The following is an 18,308-nucleotide window of genomic DNA, read 5'->3' on the forward strand; positions in this document are numbered from 1 at the left end:
ATTACTCTGTTGAAGATGTGCCTTAAGAGATTAAATAGCTGAAGAGACAGTCCACGAAATGCAGTATCCCACAGAACAACTTTTGTTTCTGCTGATTAATTAAACACCTTGTGGTCTATCCGGTGCTGCCAGTGTTTTTAGTTTTCTAAGCCTGAAGCCACAAGCTCTAAAATAACACCAAGATTAGGCAATCGGGCACGGTGGTGGTGGAGCGCTGTCAGACAGAGATCCTCTAGAACGAGTAACAGGTTTCAGGGCCATAGCCCGGTACATTTAGGGGCAACCTAACATCCACAGGTGAAAAGGCAACTCTTAAAACAGTGCTTAAGACAGAAATCATCAAACAGGGTTGAGAGTTAATATAAAGAAACAGCACAGCCTGTAATGCAGGAAAGAGAATTAGTAAGTGGTATGACAGTAGTTAAGATTCTGATCAAAATTTGGTGGCCTGGCCCAACAAAAAATCCCTGGGAAGGAAGCCAATGAGCACAAACAAGTGACCACATGGGATGTCCCTCACTCTCTGGAGCCCTGAAGAGACCAACCTGTTCTCTTTTGTACTCTAGAACTTTCAGGTTCTGCAATTACACTTTATTCCACATGGTCTGGACAGCTGATTTCTTCAAAAGAAGCTATCAACTACAGCCCACCCAAAGCACTTAGTCTTGTATTTTTTGTGCGGTTTTAAGAAAGCAATAACCAACTACTTATTGTATTAGTGTGAATCAGTAGGTCTTTGAGACTGCCTTGAACTAAACCCAAACCAAGGTTGTACACTGTAACATACAAAGCCAATTACCCTTAATTTTATTAGGCATCTGTCCACAATGAGTGCTTGCAAAAACACATATGGATTGTAGAGAGCTGATTTTTTTTTGCCAGCTGGCACAGTACTATTTTCAAACAGAGGAAACCAGGAAAACTCAGCAATGAAAGAGTCTTCTAACAAGAAAAAAGTGTGTCGTCTTCTGCATATAAACCCATTAAAGGTTACCTCAGGTAATGCCATATAAGCTCAAGTCTGTGTATACACTCTGTCTTTTGTTCTTCAGTTTATACATGCCATTAAGTTTAATCTCAAAGAAACTTCGGTCACGCCCAATCTGAAAGGTCCATCTTATCCATGAGAGGGAAAGGCATAATAAATGATAGAACTGTTCTGTTAAAATGCGTTACATTGTGCAATAAAACCAGGTATCTGCCAGTGCGCAACCACTTCAACACGAAGAAAATCCTCACCCAGGCAAGATTTTATTGCTATTGAATTTTTATTATAAACTATTAACACTAAATTATCTTAACATAACTGCAAGAGAGATGCAAACTTCAACTACAAAGATATTTTCAAGTTCTAGCACAAGCAGAAAATAAGCATGTGAATAAGGTGAGGAGAATGACAGGACAAAGGAGAGTCTCAGTGCAGAAAGAAACTTGCATTCCGTGCAGCGTGTTTTATCCGCGTGCCCTTGGGCGGAGTGCTGACAGTAGAAGGGAAAGGCAACGAAGCCAAGCGGATGTAGTTTCCAACAGAACCATCACAGCAACAGACCCGACAGCATGCCAGAGCAGGTCAGCTCTTCCAGCGTTCCTCTTCACCGCTAAGCCTGAAGCAACAGGTTTCTCTCTTTTGAGGTGTGGCAGAATTAGAACTGACACCTCCACCAACCTATGTTCAGTAACCCACATCATGCCACTTTCCATGAAGTATCAGCTAGCTCAAATGCTTTCCTGTTGCTACCCTCACACTACGCGGTTAAGCAAGACAGAACAGAGTCAAATGATTTGTAATCAGGACATTTTGTAAAAGTTCACAGTGTCTTCTAAAAATAACATTGATGACTCTTTACCTGGAAGATTCCCTCTTGAGAGGGTGTCTGTGTCCAAATTATACGTGTCTTGAAGCCGCAAGAGGGCTTTTGCTGCACCGGTCTGATCTTCATCATTTGGGAAAAACTGCCGCTGGATAGTCATGTTGGAGATAAAGCCTGGGCAAGACAGCGAAACATTTAGCATCCTTTGTCCCCGGGATTCTATAAACTCTACGCATGAAATAACTCCCTACTCAAGGGAAAAATAAAGTTTAGGAAAAGTCCATTAATAAGCCAGGAAGAGCTATCAGCCCTGCAGAGCAGCAACAAATGCCCTAAGTTTGTTCCTAAAGGCCAAGAATACCCGTTCAGTTGCACACAGAAACATTTTTGTCTTTTTTTTAAAAAAAAAAAAAAAAAAAAGTCACACACAACAAAAAAACCACCCCCACATTATAAATAATATATTGGTAGGTTTTGCAACCATTCTGCTCAATCTGCCTTTCAAAAGGCTTTTCATTTAGTAACAAGGAACTTACAAGTAATTTAGAAGAGGGAAAAACAAAACAGTGCTAAGAATAGCAGTGTAAAGATTAAGGCTGGTCAATAAAAAGATGAGAAACAACGACGCTGATGTCTGCTACCTGCCAACAGGTTTTGGTAAGACTTCAGGCAACTAGGCAGTCCCTGCGAACCTAACTGCTTTCTGTGGACTTGGGCATTAACATATTTACGTAGAAACTTGAGAAACACACAAAGTTAAACAGATTTCTCAAGATCCAGGTTCACACAACTCTGAATTGAACTCAACCCACATGTTGAAAGTAAGCATTTTGATTATTTTTTTCTGGTGAAAAGAAAGCAAAGAAATTATCAAAAACTTGGGGGCTTTTTAAAGAAGCACCAGGGCAACACTTACGGAACAGAAGACAAGCAGATTCTATAATGTAAAAAAATGTTCTCTCTAGGAACCGTTCCCTGGTCATTAGCGTTACACGTAATCATCTCCCCTGTTACGACAGCTTCCCAACTCCTCTCTGGTGAACACACAGACAACCACTGCTGCTACTTGAAGGGGCCACCTGCAGAGCTAGCACATTATCCTGTCTTCTGTGGGAGAACTGGTGCTATTTTCCCCCTTCTGCTTCTGCACAGTCAAGAGGCTGGTGGGCTGTTTGCACTGAGGAGGGAAACAGATCTCTAGAAAGCCAGAAGGGCAGAACCAGCATCCTGGTACCCACAGCCACCAAAAGGAACAACATCAAAGCCCACCACGAGGACCTCAACTGGAACAAACTGACACCCACTCCAGCATTTTCAGAGAAGTGACTTTTCTACTAAACAAACTCTTTTGTCCCAAGATCCAGGAGCACAAAGAGCTTTACAGTATTAACTAAGGACAGTGACAATATGTTTGTTAAGCTTATCCAATAGCCACCAGTAAAAAACTAAGCAGCACAACCAAAACCAGACAAAGCACAGTATGCAACACTCGGCTGCAAAGCCATCCAAAAAATAACAAACTGGCCAAATCTGTGATTTTGGCCACACTCTAGTAGTCCTTTTCTAACTCTTTAACACTATTAGTTTATGGAAAGGCAATCCTTCTTTAAAAGCTACCATATCCTTTCACTGCTATGCATCCTTTCTTTTACTACACTATGCTTCTCCCAATATTCTAATACTTTCCTTTTTCCTGATGATTTTTCTCAAAACAGAACAGTCCACTTGGGGTTTCTTGGGTTTTTTTTTTTCCCCTCCTCTCCTCTTTTTCCTCATTCAGAAGGACTTAAGATGCACTGGTTCAGATTTCTGGCCGACAGGTGCAGTTTTTTCAGTTGGCATTATTCAGTCCTTCACAGCAGCAACAGGGAAGCTGAACATGCTGAATCCTTACCAGAGACTAACCCTGGGTCTTTTTTGAAAGCTCCACTTTTTTATCGTTTCTTACTACAAACCTACACCTTGTACTAGTTACTTGATCAGACAGATTTTCACAGGTCAAATGTAATCATCCAGCTTCCTTTGCAGCTAAGCATCTTTCAGAGTCAACTATTTTATGTCCTGGTCCCTGCTGAAGAAAGAGGCAGCAAAATGTTCACTATGCTAATTCAGATCAGTTCCACAAATGCTCAGTCTCCGCCAACATTCAGGTTTTGAACTATAAGACCTTAACTCTGGGCATATCAGCAGCAACAGCACTTGCCCATACTCACAGACAGCCCCACGTCCTGCAGTTCTGTTCCCCTTTTTCTGTTCACCAGTCACCACACTTAGAGATTGAACTTCCTAAGATACTAGTTCGCAAGAAGTGGGAGAATATATGAAGCAAGCCCTGACCCTTGCAAAATTTAAAGCATCCAAGGAGATTACTCAGTTTAAACATGGTAATTTTCCTAAATTTTTGGAAAACTTAAATTACAGCACACTGACAGCGAAAAAGCAGGTCTTTTAGGATTTTTTATGAGGGCACCTCAAAAGCAGACTCACAAATCTAACTCAAACCATGACATGTGAAAGACATAGTCAAGTAAATGCAATTATAATGTGATCCTTGTTCTTACTACAGGCACACTTACCATCAGACATGTCCTTCAGAACCAGGCTCTCCAGCTCACCCCACTCTGTATTAAGCCGTTTCATCAACTTGAACGCATTTACAGGATGTCCTAAAAACCCCTCTGGGTCTTTTGTAGCCGTATCTGTCAGCTGATCCAATTTCTCTGCCCATCTATAGTGAAAATATAAATTCGTTAAAGTCTCTTGTAAAAGCCTACCAGCACTGTAAAACTCATTTCAAGCTACTCAACGGTCTTTGTTAATAAAAAACCCAACACAAATTGCAAGCTTTTACGTCATCTATATATAATGAGCTCTCCTAGAAGGAACAAAAAGGACTTTCTTCTTTCTTCCTTTTTTTTTTTTTAAAGATCATCTTCCTCAGCTGCAGCCTAATCTCGCGTTGTTCTTGAGGCCTTTTTTTTGTTGGAACTGCTCACTGCTGAACAAATTCCTTCCCACAAATATGGCATGCAGTATACGAGGAGTTTCATTATGAGTTTTCATGCAGGACCAATCAAAAACAAAGCTTTACACATATTTTTGACATTTTTAAATGTTCTTTTTCCTAAAGCTTACAAAACAGTAGTTCAATGCTCGTCTCAAATTATTTCATGTTTAGACACAGGCTCTTAAATCTATAAGCCTCTTGCTTCCCACCACAAAACTGCCTTCCATACTGGGAGCCTGTATTAAGAAAGAGGTAGTTCTCACACTCCCAAATGAGGAGCCCAGATGAGCTTTCTGATGCTACAGCTCTAACTCCAGAAACCTCTCCGACGCCACTGGTGACCTCAGCCATTCACAATTCCAATGCACGCTGCAACAAGCACACCTTTCAACAACCGCTGCTGTTCATCTATCATTTTACCAGGAACATCCAGGGAGTCTGCTCCAGTCTCAGTCAGGAAGCAAGTCAGTCATGCTCTAAGCACCAGTGCTATGCTACTACATGTCTGCAAAACAACCAAACTTCCCCTCTCTATCCCAAACAACGCAGATCTAGAACATGAAGACATGTAACAGCACCCTGGTAACAGGATAAATTAACTCTAAAAAAGCCACACCCCATGGAGAATAGAAAACAACACCACCACTGTAAAGCAAATCCAAAACCTGTAGCCTGGAGAGAACTTTGCACACAAGCTGACATTCAGCTTGTTCCAAAATATGGTTTGCCTGAATTAAGTTTGCCTGCTTTACCTGAGGCAGGTAGATGTTTACAGCTGTTAAAGGTGCCACTACTTGCATTCACTCTTCCCACACTGTCTTTAGTTGTTTTTCTACACTCTGACAGACCCTATGTCTGGGTTCTTGCAGCAGCAACATGAGTGAAGGGGTTCCCTCCAAAATGCAGTGATCCAAGTGCTCCCATGGACCAAGCCCAGCTTCCAGCAAGACCAAGACTGAAGAAACAGTTTTCAACGAACTGTGCATTCACACTGCAGGTCGAATCCATCATACATGACTATCGAACCTAATGAGTAGCTGAAAGTCACTGCAACCGTGAGCCACAACCACAGAGCCCTGATTTCTTTTCAGTAGTTTCTGTTTCATAGAAGCCTCCACCACAAGCCACCCACAAGGTGCGAGCCATCCTCCACATCTCAGTGAATTACCAACTTTCAGTGAGTTTAAGTCAACACAAGCTACCAATATCCTTCAGCCAAAGTACAGAGCCCAACAAACTTAAACAATGCTGGCATTTCTTACAGATTCTTCTCTCTCTCTGTGACAGTTAGATTAACTTTTCTGACCAGACAGTGAGCACCTCTAATATAATAAAAACAGAGCTGCAATGCTTGTATGGTAAATTGTATTTATACACTTTTGGATGCCCAACTGGCATGCTCCCATTTAATTTGTAGCTGTAAAGAATACACTTACATAATGTTCTAAACCTATGAGCGATTCCAACTCTGTATTTTAAGTGATAAAAAAAAATACAGTCCAACACAGGTATCTTTCTTCCTAGATGGTAGAATGTAATAGACAAAGGCTAAAATAAAATAATGCATCTACCTAAAACTGTTTAAACATCCTCATGATAGATTTATAGACATTTCTGAAAGCCAGGTAACCATCCTGTTCAAGGATACAAAACATTTATTTCTAGCAGGGATAAAATCTGACATATTGAGCTCTGGTCCTCACACCTATAGAGCCGAGCAATAATCGGGTCTCTTGCTTTTACACAAGCAGTAAAGCAGTTTTCTTCTGCTTTATTTTACTTTTAAATCTAAATGCAGCATGTAGAAAGAGACTCTGCTCCATAGTGGGCTGTTACTATTCATTGGTTAACTGCTCTTGAGCAATGCAGCCGCAACACTTTTTAGTGCTTTTACATCTAGTGCATCACTGCAATCTTTCTAACACCCGTTTGGAGACTTCCTGCATTTTAGTTTCCAAATTGTCATTCCAAGAATTACATCCCTTGGGAATTACATACAAGCAGGAGTCCTAAAGTGAAGGTATCACACAGAGTGCAGGCTGATTAGATTTCATCATTAGAAAGCTGCCTAAAACAAACCAGTGGCTCGGAGATAATAACTTAGGACAAAAAAACCAGCAAAACCTGCTAGTTTAAGCCTTGCCTCAGAGGAAAAATTCCACAAATTTAATCAGCCTTGGGAAGCACTTTTTACAGAAGTGTGGACTCTAATTATTAACTATTAGCATTATGAAACAAGCTGCTTACTTTTTGATCTGTTCCAGCTTGCTTTCTTCTGCCTTGATGTAATCTTTCAGTGACACCACCAGATCTTTTTCTGTATTAATTAAGTCTGTCATATGACCTAGAAAACAAATGAGTTTGGTTAGACAAGGAGAAATTAAAAAAAATGGGGAATTACACACATTCTTCCTCTTTTCTACTTCCTTCCCTTCTTCCCCAAAGTCCTTCTGCCATTTGTTTAAGTAAGCCTGAAGAAATATTTAAGTAAGGCTTCTTGCCCTTTTGTGTTTTTAAGCAGAAAATCTCCTGTTGGACCAAGCTTGTTGCCATGGAAATGAACGTAATATCACTTATTTATTATTAGAACTAATTTAGGATTCATTTGGAAAAGGAAGTAGGTTGCAACAGAATAATCTTTCATCCAAGCATACATAATGTAGAGCAAATAAAGACAAAGCTACAAAAATATGCAAAGTCTTCATGTTTAATATACAATACTAATCCAGCATTTTAGTTCGAAGATTACTTGCATGACTTCAATGGGTCCCCTAACAGACTGTTATTAATTAGTAATTGCTTCATTTCCTGCTAACAGGCAGCTGAACTGGTTCATCATGAAGTGATAAGGTCCGCCATCTTCAGCTGTGTCACAGGCCATTAGAACCCCAGAGAGAGTATGCTCATCGTATCACCTACATAAATATGTGCCCTGAACAGCCGTTTTGCTTCCTTCTACATGCGTGCAACAGTCCACGCCAAAAGTTGTGTCTAAAATCTAATACCTGTAAGAATACATAATGAATACACAGCCTAGCCTGGGTCACTAGGCTAACTGGACTGACTTAACTCAAAGCACGTTTCTCTCAAAAGGAAGAAGTCAATGAGGTCCCAAGAACTAGTAAATGGATTCAGTTCTGTACCAATTAAAGCCTTGGATGTCATTAACACATCATCAGGAATCAGATTTTAGAGCCATCAAGAAACTCTTTTGGCTATGCAGCACGTACACCAAAGTATGTCTCACCAATGGAAGTGAAGAAATCCGTATGGGCATAAGAAAAAGGCAGCAGAAGTCCAAGGGCTACGGTATACCAAATCTTGTTGAATGCCATCGTTAACAGCTGTCACCTCACCACGAACCTGTGAAAGAAACATAAAGTAGGTTAAAAACCACCCTATTCACCAGAGAGTTGAATCTACCTTCAAAAGAGACAGCTTATTCTCTTGGGGCTGCCACCAGTTCTTGAGGTGGCAGAATCTCGAAAAGCTTGAGCAGCTCTCTAAGAGAACGGATACCCTTCTGCAGCCTTTCTTACACTTTTGTCTTGTGTGGTAAGAAACAAAAGTATAGCTTGGAGAGAGGGTTTTCATAGGCACTCTTCATCTTTTTGACATTTAAGACACACTGCAGGTAGAGCTGCTTCACAAAAAAGCACCAAAAAACGCACGATCAGAAACTGGGAAAAAACATAATACCACGTTAAAATACATATTATCAAGTTCATCCACCCAATCAAAAAAAAAAAAAGGTTTCCTTTGATCCATCAGAAAGATGCGAGTGGAACAGGTCTAAATGAAAACCTAAGCGGTCCACAGAGTAATTTACTCACGTAGTCCTGCTCCTCAGCTGCCACCACCACGAAGCCAGCCTCCATACCTGATACAAAAGGCTTCTCTGTCTGCTGGTCCTGTTAGTCCCTGGATAAGCCCAGAGCAGGCTCACAGGCAGTGCTTTCTCCCACAGACAGCTGCCAAGCTCTCAGCCTTTCAAGATCCTGAACACTCCTAACAGCCTAGGATTTCCTTGCTGCTGCATGCTTTAGAAGTAATTATGCAGTCTTGGAATTCACAAGATTAACTTTTTCCAAACACAAAAAGTCTCATGTATTGTATCTGCTCAGAAAACTGAAAACAACTGCGTGTGCTAACAGAAACTATTGTACAACTCTTTCAGTGGCAAGACAACTAATGAAGAAAAAAAGAAATAAGAAAAAAAAAGCAACATCACAAAGCAAGTCCAGCTACAAAGTGGTTTGGCTGATTTAGGGAAGAAAGCAATATGCTTTTGATGAAGTTAGCAGTACTGATAGCACACAAGATAAAACCAGGTGTGCCATTCACACAAGGAAAGTGTAAACGAAATGAGGAAAGTGCGAAAGTCACACCCAAAGGAAAATCACTTCACCTACAAGTGGACATACTAACAGGAAACATTACCTCGACTCCAGAGTGCAGGACCTGTACTCATAGTGCACCTGAGAGGTCAGGAAGCAGTTCCTTCCTTCCCACCTCGAACACTACAGAAAGAGCAGTACTTGGGATTTCCATTTACTGACTCAGTGGACTGCCTCTTGGACGGGGCAAGCACAGTTTCCCTGGCACTAACAGGAACAGGAAACTATACCAGCCTAGAAAAGCAGCACAGCCGCCAGCTCTTGTAAATCATCTGAAATCTGCATGACCACAATTGAAGGGCTGAAGCATTCTGACACGTTCACTGGCAGAAAGTAAGTTGTAAAGTAAAAATGTGCAGCGGGAAGCCTGGAGTCCTGCTTTTTCCCCAGTGCAGTGACACGCCTCAGCCTCACCAAGACCCTAAACCAGCCCTGCTGTCCACAGCAGCATTCCTCACCTCCGCCTTTGCTTGCTCGTCCCCTCCACGAGCAGCCAGGCAACAAGCTACATCAGACTGTTTGAAATAGAACTATCCAAAAGAAATTCCCTCCAAAAGCTCATTTCACCCTAAGCCCAACTCTAATACAGCTCTTAGCATCCATGCCAGTACAAGACGGCAATTTGGACACAGGAACTGGAAGCCAAAGACAGCAAAGGAAGGCAAAATTGATTCTGGAAGCAGCACAGATTTAATCCATTTGTGAAACTCCAACCCAAAACACAATGAACAAATACACAACCCTCCAGCCAGCCTGTAACATGTAACTTTTCAGCATAAACCAGGGATCCTGGTAAGTAAGGTCTATACCACGGCACCTACCTCTTCTGTGACTGATGTCAGTCTCAGTAAACACAGGCTCCCATCAAGTAATTGCTGTAAGTTAATGGGTCACACCTGGAAGCAAGTTGTCTTGCTGGCAAATCTTCTTTCATTCTTTACTTAAAAGAAGCTGTATCCACATGCACAAGGACAGCGATGTGCACCTGGACCCTTATTAAACACACTGCTCAATTCATATTTTATTCTGCAGAAATGCCTCCTGCTCATTCAGCACTCAAGCTAATACATCTGTGAATCAATTACAAAGCACAAACAGTTCTACTACACAATAAATATTTCCCAACTTTATCAATACTTGGAATTCATTGAGCTATTTGTTTACTGCACTCAGTGAGAAACACAAGGAAAGCTTCAGAAAGTTTACTTTTTGCTATGAACCAATACGAAACTTTTCTAAAACACCAACAAAACACCATAAGGGTGACGAAAACTATGTTCTCTCTCCACCTACTCCTCTTGGTCTTCCACCCTGCACAGCAGAATGATGCCTCAAAGCCTCTTTGAGTAGCTTGGAAACAGTTTTTCCTCCCTACCTACCTTTACAGTCTGCTTCAACAGCAGACTGACTCCTAATGCAGCTGCAACCCTTTTCACCTCTTGTACCTTCACAGGCATACAGCAGAGTAAGTGAGTAGCAACGGCCACAAATGACTAGGGATATTCTAAGTAGGTACAATGAAGTTTCTCACAAAGACAGCAGTTAGGCCCTACAAGAGGTCGCCCAGAGAAACGAGGTTTCCCATTCTTGGAAGAATTTCAAAACTAAACAGGACAAGCCAGCCTAACCTAACCTCCAAGCTCACCCAGCTTCCAACAGGAGGTTAGGCTAGCTGGCGTCCAGAGGTCACTTCCAACTTAATTCTTCTTTCCCTTCAGTCTCCCGATTTTCTGTCATTTGCAAGGACTCAGGCTCCCGTAATAGCTTTCAGCCACCCAAGATTACTTCCTTCCCAGACGGAATTCAGTTGGAAAGAGAGCCCAAAGCAGCAGCCAGCCAAGTTTTCACTGCCCTAACAGCAGTTGCTAAGTAGCACAGCTTTCAAAACTACTGCAGAAGGATCAGCTACAGGTTCCCAAATCAAAGAAAATAAAGCTCAGTTAAGATAGATGCTGGAAATCTCTTAGATACATAAGCTGCCAAATAAGTAGGCTTAATTTCTTCCTGTCATTGACGTGAAGTAAAACAAGATGAAAATCCTCTCTACGTTATTCCTGTCAGTCTGACTCGCCTCCTCAGCCATATCCCTTCAGGCAAACACAAAGATGGCAGCGGGGCATCTCAGAGAGGAGGGAACCCACTACCCACACAGAGAAGTGGGAGTCCAGCTGACAGCTCTAACACGGGAGCTTCCCAATGTTTCATAAGAAGTTTGCTAAGCTTTGAAACAGTAAAACACGGCAGAGAAAAAAAAAAACAACCAAAAAAACCAAAGGGGAAAAAATAGCAAAGAACAAACACGTAGATGCAAGTAAAACAAAGCAGTGATTAGACAAATGATACTGCCACACAGTATTCCCTGAATAGTAGGGATATACAACAAATGCCATTTCCAATTATGAAACTTAGAGGCGTGGGGTTTTTGCGGACTTTTGAGTTCAGCTCTGCTCCCCAAGGAGGAACAACATGCAAGGTAATAGGAGAGTGGAGGTGCACACAGCATCCAGGCCAGCAGAAGGAAAAGTGAAGTTAAGGCAAGCTACAGAGACTGATATAATCTCACAACAATCAAGATCACGCTAAATGGCAACTGAAGACCAAAGCGTTTAACTGAAGATGCTTATGACACAAGTCTCCTCACTGCCAATTCCAAGCCCCAAGGTGCTTACTAGGATCCGGAAAACAAGATAGGAAATGGAAACTGAGGCTGTACTTCAACATGAAATCATTCTGGAATAGCTCTAACTTAATTCCAAAACAGCTTCTTTATTTAGGTAAGAAATAAGCAACCTACTCAAAATTAAGTCTGCTGCAAGGCCAGAAGTCAGAACTGTATCTTCAATACCCTAAATTTTTTTATTTAAATACCGGTCTGCTCTCACAATCCTTACTGCATCCCACTGAGTCTGGGGGAACAAACTGCATCCCACTGAGTTTGGGAGAGGACAGCACCAGAAATTATAGCTCTGCACTGCACCAAACCGCTCCTGTCTCAAAGACAGCTGAAGTTAGTCTCATGACACAATGTTACAGGAAAGACTACTCAAAAGGAAAGGACTTATCCAGAGAAAAGTGTACTAACTACCAAGAACATTTAGGTGTCATCATTGCTTAGTATGTGGTCTCACAGGACAGAAACAAATGAGGAGCATAACGAAGTCCCCACAGTCCAGGAGGAAAGGGTTAGTGACCTGCTGCTCCACTTAGACATGCACAAGTCTGTGGGGCTGGATGGGATCCACCCGAGGGCACTGCGGGAGCTGGCAGAGGAGCTCACCAAGCTGCTCTCCACCATTTATCAACAGTCCTGGCAAACCGGGGACATCCCAAAAGACTGGGGGTCAGCCAGGGTGATACCCATCTACAAGAAGGGCAGGAAGGAGCATCTGGGGAACTACAGGCCTGTCAGCCTGACCTCGGTGCTGGGGAAGGTTATGGAGCAGGTCATCCCGAGCACCATCACATGGCACATGCAGGATAACCAGGGGATCATGCCCAGCCAGCGTGGGTTTGTGATAGGCAGGTCCTGCTTGATGAACCTGATCTCCTTCTAGGACAAGCAAGCTGATGTGATGTGCCCAGTGGATGAGCAAAAGGCTGTGGATGTTGTCTACCTGGACCTTAGTAAAGCCTTTGACACCATCTCCCACAGCATTCTCCTGGAGAAACTGGCTGCTCATGGTGTGGACGGGTGTGCTCTGCACTGGGTGTAAAGCTGGCTGGACAGTCGGGCCCAAAGAGTGGTGGCGAATGGAGTTACACCCAGCTGGCGGCCGGTCACACGTGGTGTTCCCCAGGGCTCAGTACTGGGGCCAGTTCTTTTTAATGTCTTTATCGATGATCTGTATGAGGAGATTAAGTGCACCCTCAGAAAGTTTGTAGACGACACCAAATTATGGGGGAGTGCTGATCTGTTAGAGAAGAAGAAGGCTCTGCAGAGGGGTCTGGACAGGCTGGACCCATGGGCCGAGGCCGATTGTATGAGGCTCAACCAGGCTCAGTGCCGGGTCCTGCCCGTGGGTCACAGCAACCCCACACAGCCCCACAGGCTGGGGCAGAGCGGCTGGGAAGCTGCCTGGCGGGGAAGGCCCTGGGGGTGCTGGCTGACGGCCGGCTGGGCATGGGCCAGCAGCGTGCCCAGGTAGCCAAGGAGGCCAAGAGCATCCTGGCTTGTGTCCGAAACAGCGTGGCCAGCAGGACCAGGGCAGGGACTGTCCCCCTGTACCCGGCACTGGTGAGGCCGCACCTCGAATCCTGTGTTCGGTTTTGGGCCCCTCACTGCGGGAGGGACGTAGGGGTGCTGGAGCGTGTCCAGGGAAGGGCAGCGGAGCTGGGGAAGGGGCTGGAGCACAAGTCTGATGAGGAGCAGCTGAGGGACCTGGGGCTGTTTAGCCTGGAGAGGAGGGGGCTCAGGGGGGACATTGTTGCTCTCTCCAGCTGCCTGACAGGGGCTGTGGGCAGGTGGGGGTCGGTCTCTTCTCCCAGGTAACAAGTGACAGGACAAGAGGAAACAGCCTCGAGTTCTGCCCGGGGAGGCTTGGATTGGGTATCAGGAAACATTTCTTCACTGACAGGGTGGTGAAGCATTGGACAGGCTGCCCAGGGATGTGGTAGAATCACCATCCCTGGAGCTGTTCGAAAAAATGCATAGATGCTGTGCTTAGGGACAAGGTTTAGTAATGGACTTGGCAGTCTTGGGTTAATGTTTGGACTTGATCTCAAAGGTCTTTTCTATGATATGATTCTATGATAAGAATTCAGTTCTGTAAGTTCTCTAGCATATTAAATTTAAAGGCTGTTTGAAAATTAAGATCCAAGCAGTGAGAAGGAAGATTTTCTAGAATTGCTCCTAACAAAAGAACGTGGCATATTTCAGGCTTCTTTTTAATGACAAAGTTGTAATATAAGTGATCATATATATGAAAGCAATAAAAGAATCAGAGATTAGAATCAATTTTAGAGTCAAGTAGGTGATGTGCTTTAAGTATCATTTACTGCTAACTTGAAGACAACACTCATGAGTCAGATTATAGAGCAGGCATATTCATATACAGATATGTACCCAAGGAACCAAAGCAAGTTTTTCATCCGTTTCTTTCACATTAAGAATGGACGCAGCTCTCTCAGAGCCCACTTGTTTTAACTTTCTAAGCCAAGACAAAGAACACTGGCGATGGAGCAGAGTGTTGATCTTATTAGACACAACAAACAGGAGGCTATCCTTCTATTTATCCTTCTGTTCAAGGATTAGCAGAATATCTATAGAGATATACACAATGTTTTCAGATACTAAGGCTGATTATAAAGAAAGTAGGACAATCCCAATGATCAACAGCTGAGGAACAGTAACATACAGTAGCTCTTTTAGGCTGAAGTTGTAGCCCCACATGTGGTTCTCCAGTAGTGGAAAGCCTGCTCCTCTTGAGGGGAACAGCAAGTCATTCTGAAGTTCCTGCAAGAATGCTGCCCAGAAACACACAGCACAAACGAGAGCAAAGGCGCTGTTTCAGCACAGACTTTATTTACAGTCTTTCCTGAGTTACAGACAATTTCTCAAGTAAGCTTCCTTATCTACATCAACCTCAACATGGAGGCAGAGTTCACTTCCCATAAACCTCTATTTATCCTCACTCCTTCTACAGTGTTATTGTCATTTGTGTTTTTCAGATTGCACTGGGTATCTTCCAATCTATGCACACGCCTCACAAACACAGCTTTCGATGCTAGATTTTAAAACCATTCATGATACAACAACGTTTAAATCTCTACAGGTCAGAGAGCCACTCTTTCTTCTAGCTCTATGCGCAGCCCTTAATGCATGGATTAACCCTGTTGCTCAACTGGAGTTTCTGCAGCAGCTCCCATCTCCATACCACCGCTTCAGCTGCGCCAGTAGATGCCCCATCTCACGCAGGGCTACACGATGTATTAGCAAAGGGAACTAATCTACAGGAGCTATTTTTTGCTGGGAAGGTAAGTAGTGATCGCCCGCCCCCCCTCCAATTACTTATTTCTGTTTTAGTTTATCAAACATACCGCCCTGCGTGAAGAGCGGAGATCTGGAACTGCACGGAACAGCACTGCCACTGGACAGCAGGTCATGAAATGATGCTGCTTCTTCAGTTTCTAAATTAATTAACAGCTAGAAGAGATATGTCTACCTATGCTACAATCACTGCCTAAGTAGCAAAACTAACGCCCTCAGTATAGCAAGATTTAGACACGCTCCTGTTGCTTTGAGGGAAAAATATAAAAAAAGAAAGAGGGGGAAATAAAATAATAATTACTGGTTCTGTCAGCACATAATTAAGAAACAGTGCAGAGTACTCTAGGTCAAATCAAATGCTTTGCAGTATAGTACAAGCCATTCAAAAGTCTCCAGCAGTGATCTAAAGGTAGCAATGGGTGTGAAACAGTAAGACAGAGAACACCTCTTACCCCAAAAGTAGGCCTCCGCTTCCCAAACTGGGAACTCACTACTTTCCACTCCTGCCAGAGCGCTGCCTGCCTGCTTAGCTAGACAGTCTTTAGCATCATAAGAAGTTGCATTTAACATTTATCTACTGGTTGTAACCGGTAGCTTCTTTCACTTACTAAGACCTTGGGCACGGAACCTTTACGTATCCGAAGCTGGTGAACACTGAAGCACTCAAGCACCCCTGCAACTCCTCATACCGAATTCAGCAGCAGAAAACCTGTGTGAAACTGAATGCTGCACAATCCTTCTGGTACCTTCTCTCTTAACCCTGAGGTATCTTTCCTCTAAAAGCATCCAGCTTTTCAGGTAAACTAGATTTGTCTTGTATGTATGACATTTTTATATTCTCTTCATTCAACAGCATCCTTGCGACTCCACATCGTGTTCTTTTCTTTCTAGTCGGGTTAGACCCTCTCAAGATCGCTACGCAGGAGCGCTGCTGACTGCGAAGCGAGATGCAAAACTGCAGGTCACGCAGCGCGCCGAGCCTGGCCCGAAGCGGCGAGCAGAGCGGGAAGCCCAGACAAGCCCTACTCCTCACGGGGCAGCGCTACACGCAGCGCCCGTGGTTACAAACACCGCGTCTGGCAACCACTACAGCCCCCGCCGAGTTGCTCCTCACCCATCCGAGCGCGGCACCGGTTCGGCGCCCGAGAACTAACCTCCCGCGGCAGCGGAGGCGAGCGGGCCGCCAGCCGCAGCCCCGGCGGGGGGCCGGAGCCCACCTGCGCCGCGCACCGCCGCGGGGGAGCCGGCCGGGCGGCCCCGCGGCTCGGGGGCTGCGAGCGGCCACGCTGAGGAGCGGGGGACGGGCCGCAGGGCCCCGGCCCCCGGAGGCGGCGGCACGGCTCAGCCCGCCAGGCGCGGGCCCGCCGCAGCCCTGCCCGCCGGCGCCCTCCCGCCCCCCTCCGGAGGCTGCCGGCTCCCGTTACGTAACGGCCGGAGCACCGGTCCCGAGCCGGGAGGGGCGGCGGGGCGCTGCCACGTATCGCCCCCACCCCCGCCGCGGCCGCCGCCGCCTCCGGACCCCGCCGCCCCCCTCGCGCCGCGCCGTCCCCCCCGAGCCAGCCCCCACCGACCCACCGCGACCCGTACCGGTGAGAAGCGGGGGGAGGGGCGCGGCCGGGCCTCACCTGAGCGAAGGTGGGGGGCGGGGGGGCGACGGCGGCTGACGGGGCGCGCGGGGCCGGAAGGTGAGGGGACGACAACGGCGGCGGCACCGGGCAGCGCGAGCTGCGCCCTGGCTCACCCGACCGCGCGCGCCGGCCCCGCGGCGGGTTTTATGGGCCCCCAGGCCCCGCCCACCCCGTCTGGCGCCGGCAGGGGCGGGGCGCGCGCCGCGCTACGTGAGCCCGGTCACACGGCGGCCGCCCCACCGCGCACGCGCCGCCGCCCGCCGCTCCACGTGGGCGCGCGGCCCCGGCGTCCCCCCGCCGCGCGGGCGGCCGGTGCTCGGTCACACCGGCGGGGTCCCCGCGGCAGCCCTGCCCGGGCGGGCGGCAGCGTGCTGCCCGGGAGCCGCCTCGGGGGCGCGGCGGGATCTGCCCGCTCCTCGCCCCTGCCTGCCCAGCGAACGCTCCCTCGGAGCCCCTGCCCGTTTATCTCCGGCGGGTGCTTTAATTTCCATCGATAACTTCGATTCCGCGCCAGCCTCGCACCTCCCGCTCCCCAGCTGGTGCCACTGCTGCATCCCGCAGCACCCCTGCTGCTCCGCCAGCCCTCCCCGCTGGCAGCCGGCGCTCCCGCCAGCCTGCTGCAACGGCCAGGTGAAGGTGTTTCCAGATGGACACGGTCTCTTCCCCAGGTGCGGCCGCCCCTCCTTCCAGAGCTTCCATCTAAACCAGGCTGATACCAAGGCATCGGGCAGGGCAGTACCGAAAGCTGTATCACCTGTATCACAAAGCACATCACCCCTCACCCCACCCTGGCACACAAGAGCTCTCCGTTGTTGCAGAAAAACATTAAGCCGCTCGGACGCGTCTTGCCGTGACAGATCTATGCTGACTGTTCTTTGTTTTCAGGAGTTCGTAAGTAATCTATAGTTTATTTCTTCCTTGTAGTTCCAGCGATGAAGTTAGAATCGGGGACCTTCGTAAGAAATTTTTTCTTGCCTTTTAGACGTGGGCTTCAAATAAAGAATCATCCCCTTACCAGCCTAGCCAACCTGTGGTCTTCCTTCTTTGCAGACAGACAGTTGTGGCCACCCGGAGCTAGACAGCTTTCACAAGAGCAATGACAGGGTGCTGGCAAAGCTGTAACAGGGGTCAAAATCCCCTTCTAACACACATTCTTTAGCATAGTTACCTTCAACTGGCTTAAAACCACCGTATCCAGAGGAGGTACCTGGAGGCTGCAGCATGATCCAAACCCAGGATTTCTTCCATATACCTAAACTGTTCCCTCAGCTTCAACTCCCACAGCAATGCCTTTTGAAGAGCAAACGTCTCAATATCAGGTGTTATGCCCCATGTGGGGGAAGACTATGAGATATGTCGGATCTCCTGTGAGAAACAAACAACATCATTAAGTGAATGTAGTCATTTCTCGTACAGATGTGGACACAGATGTGTCCACACAGCCGACTACAGCACCAGTACTGCGAGTGCTGCTGTGCC

The 18,308-nt window shown here is 46.0% G+C and overlaps 1 protein-coding gene across 6 annotated transcripts in view; it reads right to left on the reverse strand.

Annotated features, from left to right (window-relative positions):
- P4HA1 (prolyl 4-hydroxylase subunit alpha 1) overlaps positions 1-16,973 on the reverse strand; it is a 38,517-nt gene extending 21,544 nt beyond the window's left edge. For 3 of the 6 annotated variants that reach the window (XM_037399636.1, XM_037399633.1, XM_037399635.1), the window contains exons 1-5: positions 16,827-16,971; positions 8,066-8,181; positions 7,066-7,162; positions 4,388-4,539; positions 1,848-1,985 (exon numbers count right to left, since the gene is read on the reverse strand). In XM_037399636.1, coding sequence (XP_037255533.1) covers positions 1,848-1,985; positions 4,388-4,539; positions 7,066-7,162; positions 8,066-8,153 — 475 coding nt within the window. In that variant the 5' untranslated portion in view covers positions 8,154-8,181; positions 16,827-16,971. Of the gene's footprint in view, positions 1-1,847; positions 1,986-4,387; positions 4,540-7,065; positions 7,163-8,065; positions 8,182-16,826 lie in introns of all 6 variants that reach the window. The other 3 variants (XM_037399632.1, XM_037399631.1, XM_037399634.1) reach the window with 2 other exon arrangements.
- Between the last annotated feature and the right edge of the window lie 1,335 nt (positions 16,974-18,308).

Source organism: Falco rusticolus, chromosome 9, assembly GCF_015220075.1.
Source record: "Falco rusticolus isolate bFalRus1 chromosome 9, bFalRus1.pri, whole genome shotgun sequence".
Lineage (NCBI taxonomy): Eukaryota > Metazoa > Chordata > Aves > Falconiformes > Falconidae > Falco > Falco rusticolus.